This window comes from Anolis carolinensis, chromosome 1, assembly GCF_035594765.1.
Source record: "Anolis carolinensis isolate JA03-04 chromosome 1, rAnoCar3.1.pri, whole genome shotgun sequence".
In the NCBI taxonomy this organism is placed as follows: Eukaryota; Metazoa; Chordata; class Lepidosauria; order Squamata; family Dactyloidae; genus Anolis; species Anolis carolinensis.
In genome coordinates, this window is record NC_085841.1 from 272,521,971 (window position 1) to 272,543,894 (window position 21,924).

At 40.1% G+C, this 21,924-nt stretch overlaps 1 protein-coding gene and 1 long non-coding RNA gene across 2 annotated transcripts; one reads left to right on the top strand and one right to left on the bottom strand.

Annotated features, from left to right (window-relative positions):
* Positions 1-6,606: 6,606 nt before the first annotated feature.
* Positions 6,607-18,166, top strand: psma1 (proteasome 20S subunit alpha 1). The gene is made up of 10 exons (XM_003225323.4): positions 6,607-6,741; positions 10,085-10,129; positions 11,190-11,291; positions 13,224-13,327; positions 13,908-13,996; positions 14,830-14,900; positions 16,104-16,233; positions 16,451-16,530; positions 16,856-16,960; positions 17,819-18,166. Exons 1-10 carry the CDS (start codon positions 6,739-6,741, stop codon positions 17,873-17,875), a joined length of 786 nt encoding a protein of 261 aa, XP_003225371.1. The 5' UTR covers positions 6,607-6,738; the 3' UTR covers positions 17,876-18,166.
* A 978-nt stretch (positions 18,167-19,144) lies between these two features.
* On the bottom strand, positions 19,145-21,908 carry LOC134295382 (uncharacterized). The gene is made up of 2 exons (XR_010001932.1): positions 21,763-21,908; positions 19,145-19,639 (listed from the first exon to the last, which is right to left on the bottom strand). It is a non-coding gene; the product is annotated as an uncharacterized LOC134295382 (long non-coding RNA).
* Positions 21,909-21,924: the final 16 nt, after the last annotated feature.

Here is a 21,924-nt window from a genome sequence, read left to right on the forward strand (position 1 = left end):
AGTCACCTCTCATCAGTGTTTGAATGGGAGACTGCCAATGAATACAAGGTAGGCTATATTTCAGAAGAAGGAACAGCCAAACTCGCCTTTGAGTATTTAGTGCCTTTAAAAAACCCTATAAAATGTATGTAAAGGTAAAGGTTTCCCCTGGTCACCATAAGTCAACAAGCAACTTTAAAATGAGCATGCACACACATACAGAGCATAATGTCTGACCACCAGCAGGGACACTTTTTCTGATTTTTAAGTGTGATATGAAGCATAGGTTGCATCTACATGGGGCAGATTAATCTGGGGTATTTCTGCCCTGGAGGTGCTCCAAATCCAGCACAGAGCTACTGAATCTGGAGCTCTGTGTCCAAATGATATAGACCATCCTATTGCTGGCTTGTCCCCTTGTCTTCTGTGTTGTTGCAATCAGCCCTGCAGCTGACACCCTCCTTACTGGTTGCATGAGCCACAATTCTAACAGCAGCGATGACCACAACAGCCAGGTGTTCACAGGAGTTCTGTGGCCAGCAGGGAGCAGTAGTGGACACACTGGGATGACCCATTCTCTTGCCCTGCACTGATCAGTGCAGGGAAAAGGTGTTGGCAGAACAGCAATGTCTATTGGGACAAACAAGGAACTCATTCAGTTGTCCAGACAGCTGTTAAACCTGGAGGTACTCTGGAGTTTGCTTGCAAACTCTGGAATATCTTCCAACTTTGCTTAAAGTGGGTTAAGGGCAAAAAACGTGAGATACTTACTGAAAGTCTGTGTGTGTCATATAAACTGTGAACACTCCTTTTGAGGTGACTGAATCCTATTCGCTGATCTGTCCCACCATTGACCAGAAGCACTTCCATCTTCCCTAGATTAGGTTTCCATTTTTTGCCCTCATCCAGTCTGTTACGGATGACAGGCAATGGTTTAGGACCAAAACAGCATCCTTGGCTTCTGGTGGAAAGGATAATCGGTTTCTCTATAGTTCTGACCAAGAGTACAAGAACTATCTGATATATCTCACCAAGCAAACCTATTTAAATCTGGCTATCTGTCTTTCCTTCCTTCCCTCTTCTTGTGCTGTGAAGAACCTGACAAGAAGGAAAAAGGATACATTTTGCCAGCAAGAATATTTTTAAAGTAGACATTTTGCAACCATTTCAAGAGTCAAATAACATTAAATAACAGCATGCAAAGACCCGTATTTACATTTTGATCTTTCTAAAGGTCAAATATTCCATTACAGAATTCCCTAATGAAAGGAGTGGAGGAGTCAAAATTAAGAATGAAAGCCACTCTTTGGTTCTGTAGCTCAGCCATCTGCTGTTCCCCTTAGGTGGCTGAGAGTACAGAGGATGTAGTTTGGGTTTGTGTTGCTTGACAACTAAAAGAAAAAATGGATGAGCAAACACAACTGGCAAATAAGATATCAAAGACAGAAAAGCTTATTTGCCGGACAAGGCTCCTGGCCAGCTCTGACAGCACACATATGTTACACAAAGATATAATGAAAATAATAGATTAAATAAATAATAAAGGCAGTTGTTCCCATCTAGTAGCATACTAGAAACCAGCCACACTCAATGCTAGCCTTTCACATATCAAAGAAATTCCAAACAAATTTTTATGTAAAGATACATTGCCATATCAATGTAATGTTTTTGTTGGCTGGAAAAAATATAGTACAGTACAGTGAACTACATGGTGTCTTTGATTATAGTCACCAAAATTATTCCTTATATTTAGGCCACAATTGATAGGGATGTGATCGAGGTGACCACCCTCCCCCCCAGGACTTTGTAAAAGATAGTTCAAAAATCAAGACTTTATGTTCTATATTCCATATATTTATAGTAGAAGGTGATTGAGACTTTTTACTGGAGTTTACTGTGGATTATCCCTGCACTCTGAGGCAAGAGATAACAACTTCATGAATTGTAAAATCATGCTGCTAAAACTCCACTTTTATGAATTTCCATATTGGGTTCCCCAGATGTTATGAACTTCGTTCTTATCGAATATTTTCAATTGTTTATGTCATTCATGATTCCCCTTTATGCAATGTAACTCCCTTTTATGGATTCTCCCTTATTTCCATGAAATCTATCTGTCTGCCTATATGTATTTGTACTCTTTGGGATCCCCGGAAAATATGTATTTTTCCCAGCAGGGTTTATATTCCAACTTTATTTTATTTTTCATTTTATTTCATATAATTGTCAAGTCATGAAATCAAATAGGAAATATTTTGAACTCAACCTGAACCCCAGAACCCATCCCATTTTCTATGACCCAGGCTTCCCTTCCCAAAAACAAAAGGATAATCTGCCACCGCTTAACCCAATCAAATTCAGATTGCATGGACAATATAGGGCTTGAGTCGCCGAATTCGGAGTGTTGTCCTAAAGGTGATTCGCCCCAAGGCAAACATTGTCATATCTCACCCAAAGGAAAATCCAGGACACCTCAGGAAGGCGCCCTGCAGAGCCTGTCAATATGGCTCATCATCATCCATCATTACTTCCACCTCTGACACCCCAAGGCATATCTAAAATCTGTATACGTGACAGAAACCCAGGACATCCTTGATTGCTGCCATTAATCCCTTTAGAAATCGGTCTAGCAGGAATTAAATCCGATATTTCCTGCCCTGTCACTTCATTGTTTCAATAACTCCCGCCTTCTCCTTCCTGATTGGCTCGAGTGGGGACAAAGAAGCAGCTCCCTATTGGGCCAACAGAGCAAGGCGGGAAACGAAAGCCCGCCTCGTTCAACCTTCTAGCCTATCCGCGATCAGATGGGCGGGGGAGCGGGGCGGGAAATTCAAAGGGCTGTCAGACTGAAATTTTGTATAAATATGGCTTTATTTTGATTATGTGGTACCCTAGTAGACTGAATGATCACTACTAGAGTCCTTTTCAGCTGAATCGCTCAATAAAGACTCCTTGGCGGATTTTCCTTCAACTTTGGCGGACCTTCTTCATTTCGGCTTCAGGTTGTATTGCGGCTCATATTCTCCTATTGGCTCCGCCAAGGTCCGTTCTCTCAGGACCGGATCGGGACTCTCCTTAAGGGCCCGATCCCCTAAAGCGCGGTCGACAACAGGGAGATGCTTTGGAGCAACTAAATTGAATACTATTCCTGATTGCAGAGGAATAACCACCCTTTTAAAACTTTTAAAAATGATGAGATACTATTCTTCAAATGTGGGATTTTTGCATCTATTGTTCTCATACCTAATGTAAGTGAATGTTTCGTAATAAGAAGTGTGAAGGGCTTCAAGGGATGAGTGGGAAATTTCCTGTTAATGTTGGATTCCAGTTCCATCAGGTTTTTTTGTTTGTTTTTTTGTATCAGGAGCAACTTGAGTCGCTTCTGGAGTGAGAGAATTGGCCGTCTGCAAGGACGTTGCCCAGGGGACGCCGGATGTTTTGATGTTTTTACCATCCATCAGTCTTAGCCATCATGGACAATGAACGTGGATGGTGGATAAAATACACAAACAGTATCTCAGGGCCAGAGATTTCCCTGGAATGGTAAAATTATAACACTAAATTCCCCAATGACAACACTTCCAGTCATCAGATGTACCTTAGAATGTACCTTACAGGGTTATCTGTAATAATTTATCATTGCATCTATAAACGTAATAAAACAAGTTTGTTTTGTTCACTGCTTTGACAAGCTTCCCAGAATGAGGTATGACCAAACATAATCATGAACCACATGATGTAGCAGTGTGGTTCATGATGCAGTTGGAGCATACTTCCTTCTGTGAAGCTTGACAGTGAATAAAACAAACTTGATGCAGTACTAATAGGGTGTTATACAAGCATTGCCAGAAAAAGAATAATTGAGGTGTTTACTGTGAAATAAGGATTGGATATACTTTATGTGACATTGATGTCATGTCTGTGCCAAGCAGACACATATATTTCCCAGGCTTTAAAATATTTAACACATCTAATTTATGTTGTTTTGCACCAAGTCCTTCTGTGTTGTTTTTAATGCTTTGATGATTTCGGGTTTTGGCTCGTTTAATTTAATACTAGTTTATTTTAAGGAAACAGAAAAGTATAAAGCTGTAAAAGAAATGTAGATTCACAGTGCAATCCCATACATACCTACTCAAACTTCTTGATCAGTAATGCTTCATGATAAATTATTATTATTATTATTATTATTATTATTATTATTATTATAACAACAACACACTGGGCCCTTCTACACAGCCATATAACCCAGAATATCAAGGCAGAAAACCCCACAATATCTTCTTTGAACTGGGTTATCTGAATCCACACTGCTATATATGCCAGTTCAAAGCAGAAAATAAGGGATTTTATTCAGCTGTGTGGAAGGGGCCCAAGCCTGTTTTTAAAAGAGCAAGGGGAAACTTGTAAGTAGTAAAAAAGAATAACCAAGCCCCCCAGCACAAGACGTTTACTGTAAATAAAGATAAATTGTGCAAAGGAGATGGAGACAAAAAGGGGAAAGGTAATGAAGAGAAATTTTGTACTGATCAACAAAGATAGTGGGATTGCCCACACCATAAACACAGAACTGAAATGCAAATCCTTGTCAATAAATCACTTCATACAGCACGCAGGTAGTTTCCCTTTTACTATGTTTTTGACAACTTTACAGTGTCCATAGTCCACTCTACTATGTTCATGTACTGTTCTTCCTTGCAATGAGCACAGGCTAAGACATTGTAGCGGTTGCATATCATCATATATAAAGGAGATAAGAGAGGGAGATTGAGCAGAAATGCGGTTATGTTATAAGTCCGTGATGTCACTACAGGGTACAGTGAGGTGACACCAAAATGACTGTCTATAAAATTACAGCAGAAATGTTTTTAAAATAATGTTTAATATACAAAAACGTTTTTGTAAGTCCAGGTTACATGTCCTACAGGGATAAAACTGATTAACTTTATTTGCTCTGGCCAAAGCTGTCATTGCTACTCAATTGCCATCAAGCCTTGGATCAAATGGTTTTGTCTGCATGCGCTTTTAATTCTGGCTACTTTTTGTGAAATTTTTGGATATTTCAGCTGAAATATTCTGGCCTGGTCTGGTCAAGGAGGAGGCTCATGGGTGCCATTATTGTACCAAGTGATACCAGCTCTAGGGGACATCTACATTGCAGAACTAACGCAGTCTGACACCACTTTAGCTTCCCCAAGCCTCAATGGTATGGGTTCATGGGGGTGGCAGTTTTACAAGGTCTCTAGAGTATTTGCTGCCAAAGAGTGCTGCTGCCTTGCTAAACTATAACTCTCAGGACTGCATAATATTGAGCCAGGGCAGTTAAAATTATTGGTATAATGTATTACTACTACCTGTTAGGATCATAACCTATTGGGGTATTAGATTATGACCTGTTAGGATCATAACCTATAGGGTAGCAAAGTTTCCGGAGTGTTTCTTTAGTTTATTGGGTAATGGATTATCACTGGGCATATAATATCTTGTTTCTATTCCACACTCTCTTCAGGTAGGCTTCTTTTAAATAACAAGTTTGTTTTACTCACAACTTCATGTTTTACTCACAACTTCATGTTTTACTCACAACTTCATATACAAGTACATTTCTTGTCAGGTTATGCTTCAAAACGTTTCCGTTTGTATCTTTAACTTACTGCCTCATCACACTAGAGCATGAATCCACTTTAAATCCGGTTTCTACCTCCTGTAGAATTCTGGGGTTTGTAGTGCTGTTTAAAGCTCCCTCCTAAAGTGGATTTAAAGTGGATCCAAGCTCTAGTGTGATGAAGTCCTTATAGTCTTTATCAGCCTCTTCAAAACTGTATTGTTCTTCACAGCTCTCTATTATAAAAGTCTACTTTCCAAGGAACTCAAGCCTCAACTGTCTTCTAACTCCTAACACTGGCTTCTGCACTCAAACAGACCCAAGCCTCAACTGACTTCTGTCATCCTTTCAAAACTGAACATTCTAAACAGTCACATGGTCTGCAACCAGTCCCACTGCTTAAAGTATATAGAGATAAGAAAACTGTAAACCAAAGAAGACATAAAGGTAAAGGTTTTCCTCTGACGTTAAGTCCAGTCGTAACCGACTCTGGAGGTTGGTGCTCATCTCCATTTCTAAGCCGAAGAGCCGGCGTTGTCCGTAGACAACGGCCATGTGGCCGGCATGACTGCATGGAGCGCCGTTACCTTCCCGTCGGAGCGGTACCTATTGATCTACTCACATTTGCATGTTTTCGAACTGCTAGGTTGGCAGGAGAAAGAAGACATACACTTCAGGAAATAAACCGACACATTCTACAGCAAACAATACATTAAATAGAGGAGGCTTGAGAAGGTTGCGATCTCCAACAAAAGTAGTGTCAAAGTGATGCCATTGTTCCAAGTTAACGCTGCAAAACCGGCGAGTTGGACATCCGCCCGTTTCCTCCCTATTTAACAAGCCGCGATTCGGTACGCATGCGCAGTTTGAGGCGAAGAAGAATAGCGAAAAGATCTATCGGCCTGGCCTCACAGACATTCAGAAGCAGAGCGCTTCAAGTGGCGCATGCGTACTGAACGCTGGTGAGACGTCATTGCTGAGGAGGAAAAGCGGCCGCCAGCGAGAGGTCCGCTCTCATCTGAGATTCGGAGATCGACTCCTCTTCCTGGGCCGGAAGGAAGTGCCCAAGCCTAAATCGATTGCTTGCCGAGTTATTCATCGCATCTCAGAGAAGACCTCCTGGCTGGTTTGCTGTTCACCTGGTTTCCGTCGTCATGGTGAGAGGAGAGACGGAAGGGGTTGTTAGGGGTTGTAGGTGCGAGGCGGGAACGAGGCCGGTGGCAAGGAGTGCGGAGAGGCCACCTTCCCCGCCGTAAGAGCCGCTCGGAATGAGTCAGCACAGGCCGGCGATGGCGGGCGCCTCGCGGCCCGGGGAGACGCGGCTTCCCCGCCCTCTTGACAGCGATGTAGTAAAATGGTGACCCCTATATACGATGCAGTGTTTCCTAAAAGCAAATCCGTGCATATAGAATCTTCCTCTGCTGCTGCCTTCGAGTCATAATTTCCAACTCATGCTGGTTCTAAAGGAGAATTAATGCAATGTGTTGTCGAAAGCTTTCAATGACCGGAATCACTGATTTGCTGTGAGTTTTCCGGGATGTATGGCCATGTCCCTGAAGCATTCTCTTCTGACGTTTCGCCTGCATCTATGGCAGGCATTCTCAGAGGTTGTGAGAGCTATTGGAAACTAGGCAAGTGGAATTTATATATCTCCCACCCTGGATCTTCCACAGATATATAAACCCCACTTACCTAGTTTCCAACAGTCCTCACAGACTCCGAGGATGCCTGCCATAGATGCAGGCGAAACGTCAGTAGAACATGCTTCTGGAACATGGCCATACAGCCTTGAAAACTCACAGCAACCCGGAATGATTGCCGTTTGGCCCCACTTTAACTGCCATGGCTGGGTGCTGTGGAATCCTGGGAACTGGAGTTTCAAAAAGTCCTTTTGCCTTCTCTGCCAGATAGTGTTGGTGCCTCACCAAACTACAACTTTCATGATGCCATAGCGTTGAGCCTTGGCAATTCAAGTGGTGTCAAACTATTAATTTTACTGTGGTGATGCACTCTAAGGCAACCCTGTTATATGAGTTTCTGGGACTGAGAGAGTGACTTGCAATTCACCCAGTGGCTTCAACCCCTGGCCATGCAGGGCTTTTCTAGAGCAGTGGTTCTCAACCTTCCTAATGCTGTGACCCCTTAATACAGTTCCTCATGTTGTGGTGACCCCCAACCAAAAAATAATTTTCATTGCTACTTCATAACTGTAATTTTGCTACTGTTATGAATCTTCATGTAAATATCTGATATGCAGGATGTATTTTCATTCACTGGACCAAATTTAGCACAAACGCTCAATATGCCCAAATTTGAACACTGTTCAGATTTGGGGAAAATAGCCCTTGACATTTGGGAGTTGTAGTTGCTGGGATTTATAGCTCACCTGCAATCAAAGAGCCCCTTGAACCCCACCAAAGATAGAATTGGGCCAAACTTCCCACACAGAACCCCCATGACCAACAGAAAATACTGGTCTTTGGTGACTCCTATGACACCCCCCTTGCGTCCCTCCCCAGGGGTCTTGACCTCCAGGTTGAGAAACGCTGTTCTAGAGCTTTAAAAGTCCCCCTTCTCTAGTCCCTTTGGGATTCTTCTTCTCAGCTCCCCCCTTACTCAGACATCCCCCAATGTCTGTTGGAAATAGCATTGTCAGATTTCCTGAATACAGGTTGAGTATCTCTTATTCAGAAATCCCAAATCCTCTAAAATCCAAAATTGTCCAGTTGAGTGTTTGAGATAGTGACACCTTTGCTTTCTGATAGTTCAGTCTGCCCAAACTTTACTTCATGCAAAAAAACAAACAAAACAAAAAAAACAAAAAAAATGTTTATAAAATTATCTTCAGCCTGTGTGTATAAAAGGTGTGTATGAAACATAAAATGATTTTCATGTATGGACATAGATCCCATCTTCAAGGTATGTCATTATGTATGTATATGGAAATACAGGTGTTCCAAAATCCAGAATTCTGTTGGTCCTAAGCATATTTGATAAGGAATACTCAACCTGTATCAATAAGAGATTGATATGTAGGGTTGGCAATCAAGACGTAGCTGTTAACAGCTTGCATTCTGCTGAAATCCCAACAAGACGCATTGATTTCAGTTAACAGAGCCTTATCTTTATCTGTAAAATCTGTAAATTGGCAACAGTCATAAATTACATAATGGGCTCACTTCTCTGTGTGTGAAGCCCACCCCCAAAATACAGAAAATTTTGGCATCTCATACAGTCTATATAAAAGGAAAATCTTTACAACACCCAGTGGCATCCTATAATAATGGACATTAGCCAGTCCTATAAGGGAGAGGATTTCTGCTTATCAAATAAGGAACATTCCCTTGGCAACCCTAGTCAGGACTCAGATGTGTGCCAAATAAGAAAGAGACCCTAACATTCAGTTAATCAAAGTAATCCCTGCCCAGTTGTGCTTATTCTCAGAACAATGCAAGAGCTAATCACTTACTCTGATTTGTCACTGTAGCTGCTTTTTGCTGTTTGTTCTTGTAATACACTCGTTTTCCTCATCACCCCAATTTCCCCATCTTCATTCAATGATCCGCCATGATTTATTAAAGGCCCACATTCTTCATTGTTATCACATGATTCAGCATTTTGTTCTACACAGTATCCAGTGTCCTCCAAACTTCCTTCCAGAGTTTCAAAAATCTATAGATGCATTAGCCATTTTCAGACACCTTGTAGTGCTACCACAAAATGTAATTGTTTCTGAACAGCCTTGGAGAGGGATAGCTCACATATTGTAGTCAAAAACAAGAGCAAGAACATTTCATAGTGACTTGTTATTTGGGAAAGGATTAGAATTTTTCCTAGCAAGCCTTAGCAATAATATCATTTTCAACACACATAATTAGAACAAGACTGTTAACGTTCTTCATATTGCTTTGTTTTCCTTTTGAAGGTATCATGTGTTGCTAAATATGATCTGATATTTCAAGTGTCACTCTTGTTGAAAATGAAAGCAAAACCTCCTTGATTTGAAAACGAAGGAGTACAGCTTTAGGCTTTAACAGGCTTATTATATATCAGGAAGTGGACCCTTTTTTGATTCCTATGTTGAGGATTGCATTGTTGATCACCAATTATTTATGAAATGTCCTCTCAAGATTTTCCATTTATGCCATTTATTTATAATAATCACTGTGTGTCCAAGCTACATTTGTGTACAGTTGCACTGAACAATTCTGGCTTCTTTTTTCCTGTATTTTAAATGGTTTCCTTTGATCTCCACTCTTGGTTTATAGTGCACATCTTCTAGGAAACTTACAAAATTACAAATTGCATGTCTGCTATTGAAATAGCTTAAAATACCAGGTATTTCATTACATTTACAATTGAACTCATTTTTAAAAGATTTAAAGTTTTTTTGGGTTTTTTTTTTTTTGCTAAACAGTATCTGTTTCAGTTGCAGAAGCAATGGGAAAAGACAAGCAAACTGTTGTGGCTGCTCATTTTTAACTGTTCTTTTTCTTTCAGTTCCGTAACCAGTATGACAATGATGTCACTGTTTGGAGCCCTCAGGTATTTTGTTTTTTTACTAATTATATATTCACTTTTTATTTTATTTTGTACTTTTTTGCAGCCAAAATACTGTGATAGTGAAGAGTTCTACATATTAATGACAAACACTGTAGCAGGCGCAATAAAGATTAATATACTTCTTCTGGTTTAAAATGTTTGTGTCTGTATGTGTGTTCTGTTTATTTATAAACAATCTGATTGCAAGATCAGAATGCACACAAGAAAAATAAGCATGTCCGCAGAGTAATATGAAATAAATTTTCTGATTAATATCATAAGCCACTTGTACTCTTTTATTAGCATAATTTTGGAATAATAATAATATACACTTGGATGGAAGATCACTGAATACCAGGTGCTATAGGCTTATTTTGGGGGAGGAATTGGCATACCACCTCTTAGCATTCCTTGCCTAAGAAAATCCTATGAAATTCATGGAATTGCCATAAGTTAACAGGTGACTTGAAGGTGGAAGAAAAGACTTCTGGCAGTCCAGTGTGGTGGATCCTTGCAAAGTGTCCACCAATCTGGGCTGAAAGTGTAAATCAAAGCTGGGAAACATGTGAACTTGTATAAGTAGTTGAGCTCCAGTTCCCCTCAGTCAGTTTGGCCAGTAGTGAGTGGTAATGGTATTTCATCAGGATCTGAAAGGTTGATTTCTTCATTTAGATGCAATTCAAACTGCCATGTTGAACTATGTTAACTTAAAAATTCCTAAATAAAGATAGATCATTACTGAAAGTTAGTGTGCATTTAGATTTTCTCTGTATGTCAGCACAAGCAAGTCTTAAGGAGCAAGTGTAGTGATAAGGAATATGTCTTATACTTTTCTGTAATAAGTCTCAAGAGCTCTTGTAAAATACTTTAATACTTGGTGAAAATATAATTAAATATTAACCTTTAAGGGTTATGATCTGTAGCAGAGCAGAGCAAGAAAACTGGTTTTAGTTAATTTGAACAATTTATTTGTTCACTTTTATCACAATTATTAGAGGGTAATCAATCCACTTGCTGAGTCCTTGTTTTTCTAAAGAAGAATATTCTGCTTTTTGCTCTATAGGGCCGAATTCACCAGATTGAATATGCAATGGAGGCTGTCAAGCAAGGCTCTGCAACTGTTGGGCTGAAATCCAAAACACATGCTGTCTTGGTTGCGTTAAAGGTACACTTGAGAGTAGACTTGGGAACATTTTTGTTTACAAAATAATTGAAAATGTGTGTGCCTATAAAAGTTCCAGGTGTAGTGTTCTAAGGGCTTTTCAGACAGGGCCAAATCACGACGGTAACAGGATTTAAAATTCTGATTCCTTTAGAAATTTAGGCCACCAAAGGACCCAAATTACAGGTTTTTCCTAGGGGTGAGTGGGAGGAAGGGGGCTACATGCCCTCCTGAATCGATCAGAGGTCTACCTGGGAAGGCATCTAACTAGCCCCCCATTTCCCCTCTAAACTTACTGGAAAAACCTGGCTCATTTTGATGCATCAGAAGCTTTCTCCGCAGGGCCTGAGGATGCAGCCAGGGCCCTCTGATAAGTTTAGAGGAGAAATGGGGGGGGGGGGCATGCCATACTGCTCCCTCGGGTTTTTAGAATCTGCGGAAGGTGGTCTCAAGAGTCAGTTCCAACATAGGCCTAACACCTCAAAAGATCCAGACTTTTTGTAAGGTTTGGATCTTTTGAGGTGTTTTTTTAATTGAGTAAATCAGAAAATGTCAGTGTACCCTGGATTAATTCGGATTATCCTGAGGCATTGTCTGGATGCTCATGTTAATCCGGGTCCCATTATGGGTTTTGGGCCTGTCTGGAGGAGCCCTAAGCCTAGATCCTAAGCCTTCAAGCTTAGAATTTAATACTACAGCTATAATATTATTATTACTATCATCATTAATATAAAAGTTTTAGTATAGTATTACTCCATATAGAATTATTTGTAACTATGGGGATTTAGTTTTCAGTGCTAAATAAATACACACACCTGGTCTTTAAATTAGTCTTGGGATGAAACTAGAAGAAAGTGAGAGAGTAAAAACTGCATGATTTGCTGAGATTGACATGATCTATAGGGCAATTTTATTTCTCTCTGATTTTCTTCAGTATTATAATACAAGTATTGTTTATATATGCTTTCTATCTAGTTTTTAATAGAAAGAGAGAGAGAAGAGCCCTGCTCTTGTTCCAATATGCTTCTGAGTAAAAAAGATACCCCCCCCCCCCCCCAAACACACACACTTGGCAGGAATTTGCCAGAAAATAGTCAAGGACAACAGATATATTGTATACTAAAAACAAACAAACATGAACAGAACAGCAACACATTCCATGTTATCCAGCAGCCTCCCTATATATTGGCCCATTCTGGAGATGCTCAAAAGCTATTATTTCTAAGCTTCAGTAAATGTATAGCAGTGAGCATGATGCTGTTTTGTGACAGTGTGTTGACTGGCTGACTTGGAAGCTTCATTGTTGGGAGGAAGATAAGGATTGTTTGATGGCTGATTGGCAAAAATGTCTGAAAAAACTTGGCCATCCCATGCCAGACTACCAACCTCCTCAAAACTTCCTGGTCCTTTCTGCTTCATAGTGGGAAAAACAAGTGAGGGATGTGGTGAACAGCGCTGTTAGAAAGTGCCCCTCACCTTAAGTCTTTGATGCTCAACCACATATACACTTGTCTGGCCTTTCCAGGAAAAACCTGCTGAAACGACAGGCTTCTGAACATACATTTTGCAATATATAAAGTAATTCAATTTGCATGACATTTCCTTCTTTTGCTAAGGTATGAATTGATGTTCTTAGGGCCAGGTAGCATCATTCTTACATGAATGATAGAGTTTATATTCATGAAAAGGGATTTCCTCATCACTCCCTTTCTCTACATGCCTGGAAAATTGATCCTTAAGGTTGAACTCAATTGGAAGTAGAGTGGTATATAAGAGGAAAGTTGTCAAAAGTTGTCAGCTGTTGCATAGTGTAAAGCAGTTTAATGTGTCCATATAAGCAATGAATTAATCCTATTATTTAGAGAAATGTGAACTAGAAGTTCTTGCCCTTGTCATAAATGTTTATTTGTCTCACAATCATGTTTGTTCCTTTAGAGGGCACAGTCAGAACTGGCAGCTCATCAGAAAAAAATCCTCTATGTTGACAACCATATTGGAATTTCAATTGCTGGACTTACTGCTGATGCACGGCTTCTATGGTAAAATTGCATTTGATTTTATTTTCTGTGATGTTTACATCAACGTAAAAGTGCCAATGCTACAATAGGATGTGAACATAATGCTAAACTGTAATCACATTTTGTGAGCCTGTATTGGGTTCCCTTGCTCCTTGGTATAGAATTTCTTGTTGGAAGGCACTTATTTCAGTTCTTACTTATTTTGGCATAGTAGTATATTTAGATGCTCAATAAAGCTCCAAATAATAGAGTACAAATGTATTCAGCAGGGCTGTAGTCTAGTGTAAAGTTGAGAGTCTCTAATTGTAATATGTACTTACAAACAAGGTGGAAATTGTGTGGTTCATGGGCTTTCTCTACATGTTCCTGCAGTACATGTACATACTTGTATGTAAGGTGGTTGAAGGCATTTAATAATTTCATGGCTGAGGTGGAATTTGAACAGGATACTGCATCCTGAAGGTTAGGAGCTATGTTGTATTCAAGCAAGGTTATTCTAGATTTTTAAAGAATAATCTTTCAAAAGAGTAAAGCTGTAAGCAAAAGAGAACCAAGTTGATGTGTGTTGCTTTCTCCCTCTCCCCCCTTATTTATTTTGCAGCAATTTCATGCGTCAAGAATGTTTGGATTCTAGATTTGTATTTGACAGGCCTCTTCCAGTGTCTCGACTAGTATCTCTGATTGGAAGTAGTATCCTTTTTGGAGAGCTAGATGTCTTGGAAAATGAATAATTGCTAAAATAATATTCAATAGTTGAACAATGGTGTCTTGTTCTTAACTTTCCGGTATATTTTCTTCAGGGAAACTGAGTATTCATTGACCGGTTGGTTTAGCTTGATGTTTTTTTGAAACTTTCAGCTTATGATTCTTTTAAAAGCTCTCCCAACTATAGTGTAACTACAGTAGAGCCCTGGAGGCTTCGTATTATCCAAGGCGCCACCGGGGGCGCCTCTCGCTCTCCTCTCGAGTTCGGGAGAGGGAGAGGGGGGAGGAAGCGCCCCGCGATAGCTGCTGCATAGCAGTGATGGCGAGGCGCTTCCCAAGGGGCGAGGGCTCGTGAGGGACTTCCCTCAGCGAGACCTCGGCCCAGGCAAGTGCCTCGCCATCACTGCTGCGGGACGTCTCCCCGGATCTCCCTCGGCCAGGCCCTTACTGGAAGAAAAAATTTCCTCCAGCAAAGGCCTGGCCGAGGAAAACCCGCAGCACGCTCCTTGTTTCTCGGAGGGACAGGCCCTTGCTCCAGCAGGGCCTGTCCCTCCAAGAAACAAGGAGCGTGCCGCTGGGAGATCCGGGGAGATGTCCCTCGGCGAGCCTTCGCCCTATCCCAGCTGTTCAGTTATCCGAGATGGGGCCCGCCCCTTTATCTCGGATAACCGGGGCTCTACTGTATTACTTCACATTCTCTGTGTTTGTAATCTGCCTTAGGTGTCTTTCTAAGACTAAAAAGTGAATATATTTCATAGATAAGCCAAATGTAAATGATTGAACTAGGCATTTCAGACATAATCCTTAGCTTCTTCAAGAAACACAAATACCAACACAACGATATGGTAGGAGACCATATGGCGTGGGACTTCTCATTGCAGGCTTTGATGTAAGTAACTGGTTGTTTTTTTACTGAATTTGTAAGAAAAAATATTCTATTTGGAGTTCTCCATCTCCAAACAAGTAAAAAGAAGAATAATCAGAATCTTCTAACAGGTTACGTAACAGCATATGGTATATATATCTTATATGTGGACCTTGCATAGGAAACATGAAGATTGTTGTATCGATACATGCATGTGTCAGTTAATGAAGTAGATGTGTTGAGGGGCTTTACTTCTTTGACAGAAACTTTGGCACCAGGAGTAGAAATATTATGGAAAGAGAAGTAGAATAAAGATACATTCTTGCATCACCCGAAAAGAAAGCAAGTCAACATGTTATCCAAAACTAATATTATGCACATATGAAATGAAATAACCAGATGAGATAGAATGTGCACAAATAAACAAAAACATTTTGAACCTTCCAGTGATCATTTCAAAGCTCCTTCCAAAATGCATAAGATTTTTTCTTTCAACAGCCTCCACTTTTTATTATTTTTATTTTCTTGGAAAAACTTATATGATGTGCCAGTATAGCTGGTGAGGGAGGCTAATCTGTTTCCCCATTTTCTTTCTGTTTTCTTCTTCACAAATGCTCAGAGACTGAAGAAGCTGTTTATCGTGCCTGTTGTAGGTAAACACATTATCTGGGTTATCATTAACATAATCTAGAGTAGAATCCCATTCTTTACCAGGTCAAGCTTGCTCTGAAGATGCTTCCCAACAACTTCAGGATTGCTTTGAGAGGGGAAACTGGGACATTTTTATCACCCAGACCTGGAAGAGTATACTGCAGCTGTTCTGAGCTGCAACAAATATTACACAGATAATGTCACTGGACAAATGCATCCGGATTTATCCCAACCAGAAACCCTGGATGACTAAGGAAGTACTGTACAGCGACTCTCAACACTGGGATGCAGCAGGGCTCTGTGTTGAGTTCTCTGCTTTATTCTTTGTACACATATAATTGTACCCCCATCCACCATAGCAATACCATTACCAAATTCGCAGATGATACAGGAGTGGCCTGGGCTCTCGTTAAAACACTTTGTAAAAATGAACTTTTTTGCCAAATACATTGTTAACTGAGATATGCCTGTATTGCATAAGCTTTATAGTTGTATGTGTGCAGAACACAGTGAAAATGTTATTGGCATCCAGTGGTGTTTCTCCTACTAGTAGAAACTGTTATTTTGTCTTGCTAGGATATGGGTCCGCATATCTTCCAGACCTGCCCTTCTGCAAATTATTTTGATTGCAAAGCTATGTCTATTGGTGCAAGATCCCAGTCAGCTCGAACTTATTTGGAACGACGCATGACTGAGTTTGCTGACTGTAAGTGTTTGGCCTCTTCTGTCTGACTGTAGTTTGCTCATATTTCCATACATCTTTTTTTCTGTTTTTTGTGTTGTGCGGTTTGGTGCCCTTTTGCTGAGCATATTTTCAGAAGTTTAGCTATCACCCACATGCCAGATAGTGGCAGTATTTCACTAAAAGCAAAAGTGAAAGAATTTCTGTTTCTCAACTGGTCATGCATGTACATATTTTGCAGGTTCTCTGGATGAGTTGGTTAAACATGGACTGCGTGCTTTGAGAGAGACACTACCTGCTGAACAGGACCTAACTACCAAGGCAAGTGCAGTAATATAATTTAGCAGTAGTTGTGTATAGTATGGAAGTATATTCAGTTCAGTTTGAGTGGTAAGCAGGAGACAATATTCATATATTTGTAAATAGTGAACATGTTTCCAAGAATGCAGAACATACAGAATTGAAGCAAATGAATTATGTGTTATGTGCTACATATGAAAACATTAAAGTGACTATGTGTGCCTGCTTGTAAATAATGACCACAATCCAGCATAGGGAGGGGTAGCTCTAACATATAATTTTGATAGTTTGCCAAGCAGAGATCACAAGAGAAGGTGAACTTAATTCCTCAATTTTAATTTAACAGAATGTTTCTATTGGGATTGTTGGCAAGGATATGGAGTTTACTATATATGATGATGATGATGTAGCACCATTCCTAGAAGGTCTTGAGGAAAGGCCACAGAGAAAGGTATGTCAATTTAATGCAAACACAATTTGTAGAATACATTTTCCTTTTATGTTTGTCACTCATCTTATTCAAAATATCTGCTGTTTGTTGGGTTTTTAAAATATTTGGATCTGCCCAGATTTGCCATCTGTCAAAGATTAAATGTACGATGATAGCAGAGATATTTCTATGTTGGCAGCATCTTTTCTGCCAAATGCTCTATCCAGGGTAGTGCTCTAGTGTTTTTTGCACCAGACAAATGTGTTGTCCTTTATCTAGGCTTAATTAGCTTTTCTCATTTTTGAAACATTGATGAAATGGGTGTCCACAACTGGTCTGTTGTTTAATAATTCAGTAGGAAATTGCAGACTTCTTTTTTCTCCCGTGATCTGAAGAGATACCCCAATTTTTGACAGCACATTTTGGGTGTTGGATGCCACAGTTTAGAAGCTGAAATGGTTAGTAAACACATTTCAATTGCTAAACACTAACAGGTTATTCTGGACTGTCTTCATTGGATTTTTCAATCACAAAAGCACATTGATCAATAAAATGTTTGGTGGGAGACAAGTTGAATTTCCACTCAATATTTTTTATTAGACATTAAACATTTGGTTAAAATAGTACTGCATGACTTTCAAGCTTATGAATAAAATAAATGAATACTGTCAAATATGTTCTTCACCCCACTCAAAAATGAAAGCATATTTTGACTTTGAATACAGAAAAATGGAAAACTGAAGATTAGATCTTAATATTCACTTTTGTAGCTTCTATATTAAATAAAGATTTCAGCATTTTGGTATGAGAATTTCTTTTGCAGTTTGAAATCAGTGATGCTTAAAAGTGTAAAACTTGCCTATTTTTTATCCTTTTAAGACTGCTCAACCTGCTGAAGAAACAGCAGAAAAGCCTGAGGAACCAATGGAGCACTAAATACTGCGCACGAAATATGTGTTTATTCCAGTTGCAGCAATGCTGGAATCTTCATTTGTATTCTGGCAACTTAACTCTGAGATAAATGCGTATTGTAGTGACATGTTATAGTGAGTCAGTCTTCAAAATGCATTGCCAAAAATCTTGATACTGGCAGTGGAGAATTAATAAACTGACCATTTCTCTTGAAAATAAAAGATGTCATTTTCTTAAAGTATGGAATACTGTTTTATATGAAAAAGTTGCTTTATGTCATAAAGGCATCTGTGAATAAATATTTCTTTCTTGGAACGTTTTGTTTTGACTTATTTTTATCTGATTAGTCAGAGTAACAACCAGTCATCTGATACTACAATTCTTACTACCATGGTGTTCATTTTGGTTTTGTGAAACTGTTTCATTTCACAAAGGGAGTGATTTTCAAAAACCAGACAATATTGATTAAGAACTTAAATAATTCAAATATAGTTAAGCATTTTTGACTTGCATAAAAAAGAGTTAACTATTTGTTTCATGCTAAAGATCCAATGATTTCAGTAATGAATGGCTGCATTGTCTTTATTTTTCTTCTGTTTCTTCTGTTTCTAAACCCTTCTTATGAGAACACATTTGGTACAGTGGTTTGAGTATTTTGAATGGCCTGGAGCAATTCTTTCAGTTGAAACCTTTATAAACCAGCCCATTTCTTTATAAATCTTCTTTCTTTGCTTCCTTTCTCATGACAAACAGCCAGCCTCTTGCTCTTCCCCTCAGCTCTCTTTCACACCCCAAGTGCTATAATTGGATGATCCTGTGTTCATTAGGTAGCCTTGTGCCCTTTCCTATCTCACAAACAGCACAGGAAAATGAGCATGCTTGAATCGCATCCAAATGGCTAACAATCCCGTGCTTCTCATCAATGTCAAGAATGATATAGAATTAGAGCTGCTATACAGAAACACAAAGAACTGAACCATTACCAGTGTGTTTAATTTACATTAATGATTCAGACCTAGTGTTGTATGTGACTATTCAGATGTAAGCTTACTTTCAGGTAAGTGTATATTACAATTCATTGAATGTAAAAGTCATTGGTATCAGTAGGACTATTCATTGAGGCATGACTGGTCAGTACCTGGTGTAGAATCATTATATTATATTAGTTGGTCTGACCTGCATGTTTATTGTTGTTTTTTAATTTTTGGGTTTCGTTGTACTTGGTTGTTTTGATTTTGGTGCATAATTCATACATGTATAAACATGTATTGTCAAGGACAGAACGCCACAAGATTCAAAGTAACAGAGTTTATTAGATTACAGAACTCAAAACATGCCCGTAAAACACAAGGGCCAGGCAGTATTTGCCTTTAGGAGCAAAAAAAGGACAAAATAAATGTTCAAAAGATAAACCGGATTAAACCGGAGTTTAATCCGGGTAAAAAACAAACTGCTTGCTTCAGCCTGAATATAAACAAAACGAAAGCCAAGGAACAAAAGATACAAAGAATGCAACTAATTGGCAGCAGATTCCTCTCTGCTGCCAACACTGTGCTTAGAGTAACTTGCGTCGCTCCCACACACACAGCAGACAGGATTTCCAACACGAACAGATCAGCCAGGGATTGTAGCAGTAGAGTAGACCAGTTCCGTTCCGTAGATCAAAGCCAGAAGCAGACGTTTGTAGTTTTCCAAGTCCAAGAAGGGGGGAAGACAAGCCGTGGTCAGTTCAGTCCGAGTTTTCAAAGCAGGAGATGGCGTCCGTCAAGAAGACGACGGAAGGTCAAGCTAATAAGAGTAAGCACAGGTTTGCACAAACAAATGCCCACACAATTCCTCCCGCCGTCTGACCCTGGATTCCAAACAACTTACGTCTCAGCACAGGAAAACACACCAGTCTTCAGGAAAGCGTCCCACACACACAGATCCCAAGCGTTTGCCCAGATTACCTTGCCCAACGCAATTTGCAATTGCTCCCAAGCCCCATTTTATGCCAGTTACAAATCCTCATCACTGTCAGCTGTCCTCCTTAACCCGGGCGTTTCCTCATCACTTTCCTCGTCAGAGCTGGAACACCTCTGACTACGCCCAACAGCATCTCCAGCTGTGGATCCCGTCCCATCCCTCCAGCTAAGCCATGGGTCTGATCCTGAAGGTCCCCATTCATCTTCTATCCCATCATGGCCAGTGGCACCCAATTCCTCCCTTACCCGAGTCCAATCCATCTCATCCTCCTCCGAGCTAACCAGCCCCTCCTCCATTCTCTCCGTAAACCCCTCGAAAGACTCTTCGTCAGATGGTGCTGCAAATATGTCGCAGTCTTTTTCTCTCTCGCTCCTCGAGAGTATCTGACTCTCGAGGAGTCTTACGCCCACGTCTGTCAGTAACAGAGCCATGAGGCTCAATCATAACATGTATGCTCTTTACAATATATATGGCTGAGCATGTGTGTAACAGTAAGGGATACTGTTATCTGAGCTGTGTTTGATATTTCTCCATCAATATCATTTCTACTCATTGTAGTATACAACTGGAGCATCATCATATTCCTTATTCACAGAATAATTCATAGAAATTGATGCCAAGGGGAAAAAACCATCAACATTAAATAAACGAGGGAAATGACAAAAAATAAGAGAAAGCAAGTCCATCCTATACAGATGTAATTCCTGTGTATACTTCAAACTTAACTACACAAAACTAATATAACACCCTTATAAAATAGAAATGTATTACAATAAACAGTGCATAATCAAAACTAACTAAAACACAGAACTTTAACCCAATCACCTGACAGAAGCTGTAACAAAGGGGTGGGAATACAATTTGTAAAGACTATGGGTTACTGTGAGTTTTCCAGGCTGTATGACCATGTTCCAGAAGCATTCTCTCCTGACATTTCTCCTGCATCTATCACAGGTATCCACAGAGGTTGTGAGGTCTGTTGGAAACCAGTCAAGTGGGGTTTATATACCCGTGGAAGGTCCAAGGTGGGAGAAAAAACTCCTGTCTGTTGGAGGCAAGTGTGAATGTTGAAACTGGCCACCTTGATTAGCATTTAATGGCCTTAAAGATTCAAAGCCTGGCTGATTTCTGCCTGACGGAATCCTTTGTTGGGAGGTGTTGGCTGGCTGAGATTGTTTCTTGTCTGGAATTCCCCTGACTTCTGGGTGTTTTTTTATTATTTACTGTCCTGATTTTAGAGTCTTTTTTATATACTGGTAGCCAAATGTTATTTATTTTCATGTTTTCCTCCTTTCTGTTAAAATTAGCCATGTGCCTGTGGATTTCAATGGCTTCTCTGTGTGGTCTGACATGGTGGTTGTGAGAGTGGTCCAGCATTTCTCAAATAATATGCTGTCTCCATGTGTCCAGGTTGGCTCATGAGTGCTCTACTATGGCTTGATTTCTCTGCTTACAACAAAACCTGGCTACAAGTATTTTTAAAAACTCTAAAATCAGGACAGTAAATAAAGAATAGTCAGAAAACAAACATTCCCGGCATGAATCAATTAGGGCCTGCTAACACCTCCCAACAAAGGATTCCCTCAGGCAAGAAGCAGCAAGGGATTGAATCTGCAGGGCCATTAAATGCTAATTGACACAGTCACACTTGCCTCAAATAAAAAGGTGTTCTCCCCGCCCCCCGACCTTCCACAGATATATAGAGCCTACTTGCCTAGTTTCTAACAGACCTCACAACCCCTGAGGATGCCTGCCACAGATGGGGGCGAAACGTCAGGAGAGAATACTTCTGAAACATGGCCATACAGCCCGGAAAACTCACAGCAAACCAGTGCGTAACTAATCAAAACTAACTAAAACACAGAAGAACTTTAACCTAATACCCTGACAGAAGCTATATTGGGGGAGGGGAGACAATATGTAAAGATTATTTTATACAGTCCTACCATTACAAATCTTTCCAACACAGAACTGGATGCAATAACCCGCTTTGCCCCGCCCCGAGTTTGAGGGACGCGGAAGAGGTCGCGCTTTCCCTATCCGGAGGCAGCACGCCTGTTCCGCGAACGGAAGAGGCGTGTCCCATTCGGGCCGCCGTACCTCCGATG

Coding starts and splice junctions, on each gene's coding strand:
- psma1 (XM_003225323.4), top strand. Junction 11,292..13,223: donor CTGTCTTGGTTGCGTTAAAG/GTACACTTGAGA, acceptor TTGTTCCTTTAG/AGGGCACAGTCAGAACTGGC. Junction 13,328..13,907: donor GCTGATGCACGGCTTCTATG/GTAAAATTGCAT, acceptor TTTATTTTGCAG/CAATTTCATGCGTCAAGAAT.